The 5,623-nt window shown below is 71.6% G+C and overlaps 1 protein-coding gene across 1 annotated transcript; it reads left to right on the top strand.

Moving 5' to 3' along the window:
- The first annotated feature begins 401 nt into the window (after nt 1-401).
- IRS2 (insulin receptor substrate 2) lies at nt 402-3,727 on the top strand. Its single transcript, XM_060184393.1, has one exon. The coding sequence runs from the start codon at nt 404-406 to the stop codon at nt 3,689-3,691; it is 3,288 nt and encodes a 1,095-aa protein (XP_060040376.1). The 5' UTR covers nt 402-403; the 3' UTR covers nt 3,692-3,727.
- Nucleotides 3,728-5,623: the final 1,896 nt, after the last annotated feature.

Genomic DNA, 5,623 nt, shown 5'->3' with positions numbered 1-5,623 from the left:
CCGGAGCACATCCCGGAGCACCCTCCGAGCATCCGGGAGCCCCGCAGCAGCCCCGGAGCCCCGCAGTACCCCCGGAGCACATCCCGGAGCCCCGGAGCACCCTCCGAGCATCCCGGAGCCCCGCAGCACCCCCCGGAGCACATCCCGGAGCCCCGCAGCACCCTCCGGAGCACCCCCCGGAGCCCCGCAGCACCCCCGGAGCACCCCCCCGGAGCCCCGGAGCACATCCCGGAGCCCCGCAGCACCCCCGGAGCACATCCCGGAGCCCCGCAGAACCCCCCGGAGCAACCCCCGGGCAGGGGGCAGCAGCCCCCGAGCCCCGCGGCCCTCACCCGCCCCGCCCGCCAGGAGCCGGAGCCGGAGCCGGAGCCCGAGCCGGAGCGCGAGCCGGAGCAGGGACGCCATGGCCAGCCCCCCCGGGGCCCCCGCGGCCGCCGACGGCCCGAACCTCAACAACAACAACAACAGCCGGCAGGGCGTGCGCAAGTGCGGCTACCTGCGCAAACTGCGCCACGGCCACAAGCGCTTCTTCGTGCTGCGCGCGCCCGCGGGCGGCGGGGACGCGGACGGGGGCGGGGGCGGGGGCGCGCCGCGCCTGGAGTACTACGAGAGCGAGAAGAAGTGGCGCAGCAAGGCGGCCGCGCCCAAGCGGGTGATCGCGCTCGACTGCTGCCTGAACGTGCACAAGCGCGCCGACGCCAAGCACAAGTACCTGGTGGCGCTCTACACCCGCGACGAGTACTTCGCCGTGGCGGCCGACAGCGAGCAGGAGCAGGACGGCTGGTACCGGGCGCTGGCGCAGCTGCTGGGCGAGACCCGCGCGCAGGCCGAGCCGCCCCCCGGAGCCCCCCGCCACGCGCACCCCGGGGCGGCCGGCAGCGCGCCCCTGCCCGGCGCGCTGGGCCCCGACGACGCGCCCGCCTACCGCGAGGTGTGGCAGGTGACCCTGAAGCCCAAGGGGCTGGGCCAGAGCCGCCACCTGACGGGCGTGCACCGCCTGTGCCTGTCGGCGCGCACCGTGGGCTTCGTGCGCCTCAACTGCGAGCAGCCGGCCGTCACGCTGCAGCTCATGAGCATCCGGCGCTGCGGCCACTCGGACAGCTTCTTCTTCATGGAGGTGGGGCGCTCGGCCGCCACGGGCCCCGGCGAGCTGTGGATGCAGGCGGACGACGCGGTGGTGGCGCAGAACATCCACGAGACCATCCTGGAGGCCATGAAGGCGCTCAAGGAGCTGTGCGAGTTCCGGCCGCGCAGCAAGAGCCAGTCGTCGGCCACGCACCCCATCAGCGTGCCGGGGGCGCGGCGCCACCACCACCCGGTGCACCTGCCGCCCAGCCAGACGGGGCTGCCGCGCCGCTCGCGCAACGACGGGCTGGCCGCCACGCCGCCCGCCCACCCCGCCGGGGCCCCCCGGGCGCGCACGGCCAGCGAGGGCGACGGGGCGGCGGGGAGCCCGGTCAGTCCGGGCCCGGGGCGCGCAGCCCTGGGCCGCTCGCACACGCTGGGCGCCGGCCGGGGGTTCGCGCCGCCGCCACCGCACGTGGCGCCCTCGCCTCCCCCGCACCCCGGGGCCCCGCGGCCGTCCAGCGGCAGCGCCTCCGCCTCGGCCTCCGCCTCGGGCTCGCCCAGCGACGCGGGCTGCATGTCGCAGGACGAGTACGGCTCCAGCCCCGGGGCCCCGCCGGGGAGCCGCACCCCAGAGTCGGGGTCCGGGACGCCCCCCGCGACGGCCGAGCTGGCGGGCTACGTGAGCATGGACAGGCCGGCGCCGGGCCGCGGGGCCGGGGACTGGGAACGCGCCCTGCACCGGCCCCGCACCTGCTCGCTGAGCGCGCCCGCCCGCCAGCGCCCCGTCCCGCCGCAGCCCGCGTCCGCCTCCCTGGACGAGCGCACGCTGCTCCGCGCCGCGCTGGCCCGCAGCCCCGGACACCCGCGCGCGCCCGCGTCCTCGCCGCGCCTGGCCTACCCGGAGGACTATGGCCACGTGGAGATCGGGCCCGGCCGCGCCCCGCACGACGGCTACGTGCCCATGACGCCGGGCGCCGCGCTGCTGGCGGGCGCGGGGGGCGGCGACTACGTGCCCATGAGCCCCATGAGCCCCACCAGCCCCACCAGCCCCACCAGCGTGTCGGCGCCCAAGCTCATCCTGCAGCCCCGCGGCCTGGCCGGAGCCCCGCAGGCCGCCGACAGCTCCCCGGACGACGGCCGCTACGTGCGCATGTGGTGCGGCGCCCGCCTGTGGGTGGACGGCGCCCGGGCCGGCGGGGACTACCTCAACATGTCCCCCGGTGACGCGGGGACCCCGCCGGACTCCGCCGAGCCGCCCCGCGGCCCCCCAGGCTTTGGCCACGGCCACGGCCACGGCCCCGGCTCGCTGCCCCGCGCCGCCAAGGCCGCGGCCCTGTGCAACGGGGACACCGACCAGTACGTGCTCATGAGCTCGCCCGTGGGCCGCATCCTGGAGGAGGAGGACGGGCCCGAGCCGGGCCCCCGCGCCGGACAGGCCGGACAGGCCTCCGGGAGGCCGCTGCGCGCAGACGGGCTGGGCCCCGTGCGCCCCCGGCCCGTGCGCCCCACGCGCTTGGCGCTGGACGCGCCGCCCCGCCCGCCCTGCGCGTCTGAGCCCCGCAGCCCCGGCGAGTACATCCACATCGACTTCGGGGAGCCCGCCTCGGCCGCGTCGTCCAGCCCGCTGCTGGCCGGCAGCCCCGCGTCGTCGCTCGGCTCGGGGACCCCGGGCACCAGCGGCGACAGTCGCCTGCGCTCCCCGCTGTCCGACTACATGAACCTGGACCCCAGCCTGAGCTCACCTCGGTCGCCCCGGCCCGGCCGCCCCGGGGACCACCCCCTGGGCTCGCCCGACGCCCTGCTTTCCCCCGACGCGGCCTCCCCGTGTCCTCCGCTGCCCCCGCGGCCGCCCACCCAATGTGCCCGTGACGAGCCCGGGGACGGCGACGGCGACTACACCGAGATGGCCCTGGGGGTGGCGGCCGCTCCCTCGCGGCCCGAGCTGTCCGGCCCCGTGCTGGCCGCCAAGCGCCGCAGCCTCAAAGAACAGGTGTCGGGCGTGGAGGCCTTCCTGCAGGCGGGGGCCCCCGACCCGCACCGCGGCGCCAAGGTCATCCGCGCCGACCCCCAGGGCGGCCGGCGCCGCCACAGCTCCGAGACCTTCTCGTCCACCACCACAGTGACCCCCGTGTCGCCCTCCTTCGCCCACACCCCCAAGCGCCCCAACTCGGCCTCCGTGGAAAACGTGTCTCTCCGGAAAAGCAGTGAAGGCGGCGCGGCCCCGGGTGCGGGTGACGAGCCCCCCGCGTCCCCCCGCCACCTGCAGCCGGGGCGGCCCTGGACGGCGGGCCAGCTCGGGGGTCTGGGGGCCGCCCCCATGCGCAGGGAGACGTCCTCCGGCTTCCAGAACGGCCTCAACTACATCGCCATCGACGTGCGGGAGCAGGTGGCCCCGCACCCTGCGGACAGGGCGGCCTGGGGCAGGACCCGCAGCCTGGGCGGCCTCATGGGCACCATGGGGGCCGGCGGCGCAACAGGTGGTTGCGGGGGCCCGGGCTCCGGTGCGGGCAGCTACGCCAGCATCGACTTCCTGGCACATCACCTCAAGGAGGCGGCTGTGGTCAAAGGTGAGCCGGGGACCCCGGAGAGGGGACCACTGGGGAGGGGACGGGGTCAAAGGTGAGCCAGGGACCACCTGTGCAGGCCGGGGCTGGGTGGGCGGGCCCAGGCCTAGGGGGACCCTCCCAGCTGCATAGCTTCCTCCCACTGGGCAAACCTCACCTGTGTCTTGGAGGCGGCAGGTGAGGCCAAAACCCACCTGCTTCTTTCCGAGGACCTTGGGGTCGCTCTGTGTGCACACCAGCCGGCAGGCCTGCCTTCCACGCCACTGCGACTTCCCTCGTTTTCCGATTCCCCGCAGCCCTGCTGAGCCCTGGCTGCTGGTGGTGCTGGGGACTGAACCTGCGGCCTCAGAGCCTCGGGCAGGAGAGGCTTTTGCCGAACCGTTATTATCATGGTTATTATCATCGTCGTCGTTATTATTATTTCCCGAGAGCCTTGTTGAGCTCTGGCTGATGGTAGTGCTGGGGACTGAACCTGGGGCCTCGGAGTCTCAGGCAGGAGAGTCTTCTGCGGAATCTCTGTGCTGTCTCCCCTGCTTCGTGGTTGTTGATATTAATGATCATTACTGTCATGGTTCTTACTGTTAACCAGAGCACTACACAGCTCTGACTGATGGTGGTGCCGGGAACTGAACCTGGGACCTCAGAGGCTCAGGCAGGAGAGACTTTGCAGAACCCCTGTGCTGTCTCCTCAGTCCATTTTATTTTATATTTATTTATTCATTTATTCATTTATTGCCTCCAGGCCAGCACTACGAATCCACTGCTCCTGGGGGCTATTTTCCCCAGTTTGTTGCCCTTGCTGTGGTGGTTGTTGGACAGGACAGAGAGAAATGGAGAGAGGAGGGGAAGACAGAGAGGGGGAGAGACAGACAGACACCTGCAGACCTGCTTCACCGCCTGGGAAGCGACTCCCCTGCAGGTGGGGAGCCGGGGGCTTGAACTGGGATCCTCACGCCGGTCCTCGTGCTTTCCGCCATGTGCGCTTAACCCGCTGCACTCCCGCCTGACTCCCCATTTTATTTTTCAGTAGAGACAGAGGGACAGGGAGAGAGACAGATAGATATCAGCCAGCCCAGGCCCTGCTGAGCTCTGGCTGATGGTGCTGGGGACTGAACCTGGGGCCTCAGAGCCTCAGGCAGGAGAGTCTGTGTGCAGGCCTGTTAGTGCTGTCTCCCCCACTGTTTAATTTATTTACTAGAGACGGAGAGAAATTGAGGGAGGGAGAGACACAGACACCAGCAGCCCTGCTTCCCCCCTTGCAGGTGGGGAGCGGGGAATTGAACCCAGGTTCCTGCACATGGGAACAGGTGCAGTCAACCAGGTGTGCCACCGCCCGGCCCTCTCACCGCTTACTGAGCTCGGCCGGAGGTGGGAAGACCTGGAGACGCGCCAGCTTTGAACCCTCCCATGCGCCCCCCTGCCCCCCCCGTCTCCTCTCCCCCCGCCCCAGCCCACTAGCAGAGCCGGCGCTGCTGGCTCCATAGCAGGGGCCCCAGACCTGACTTGGCACAGGTGCCTCCATTTTGGAATGTTCTCTCCAGGAACTGCCAGTCGGGTGTTCTCTGTCCCCAGAGGGGCTGCGGGGCTGGAAGTGCTTACCTGCCATTCTGTGTGCGTGTGCGTGTGCGTGTGCGTGTGTGTACGCAGGGGGGAGGCTGGGGCTACCTGGGGCCACCATCTTCGGGTGGGGTGGGGTAGCGTAGGGGGTTTCCGGCGTTGTGTTCTCAGCGGAAGGAGGTCCTCAGCTCCTGGTGTCCCCAGGGCAGGACAGCCTAAGCTTGGAGGGCCTGGCTGCTTTTGTTGTGAGACAGACCAGCTGAGAAACTGGAAACCCAGCCCGAGTCCAGTGCTCAGGGCCTAGCGGCCTGGCGGCGGCACGTTTATTAGAACCGGGGACCAGGACGGGCCACAGGAGTTGCCAGGGAGACGGCCGCTGGCGTCGCCTTCGGCCATTTGCTGGGGTGGGGGCTGGACTCTGGCAGGTGTGTCTG

The sequence above is a fragment of the Erinaceus europaeus genome, unplaced genomic scaffold (genome assembly GCF_950295315.1).
Source record: "Erinaceus europaeus unplaced genomic scaffold, mEriEur2.1 scaffold_1104, whole genome shotgun sequence".
Classification (NCBI taxonomy): domain Eukaryota; kingdom Metazoa; phylum Chordata; class Mammalia; order Eulipotyphla; family Erinaceidae; genus Erinaceus; species Erinaceus europaeus.
This window is presented reverse-complemented; position numbering and strand designations above follow the sequence as displayed.

What these genes read in the sequence shown, in the direction of transcription:
- IRS2 (XM_060184393.1), top strand. Translation starts at nt 404, where the DNA reads ATGGCCAGCCCCCCCGGGGCCCCCGCGGCCGCCGACGGCCCGAACCTC.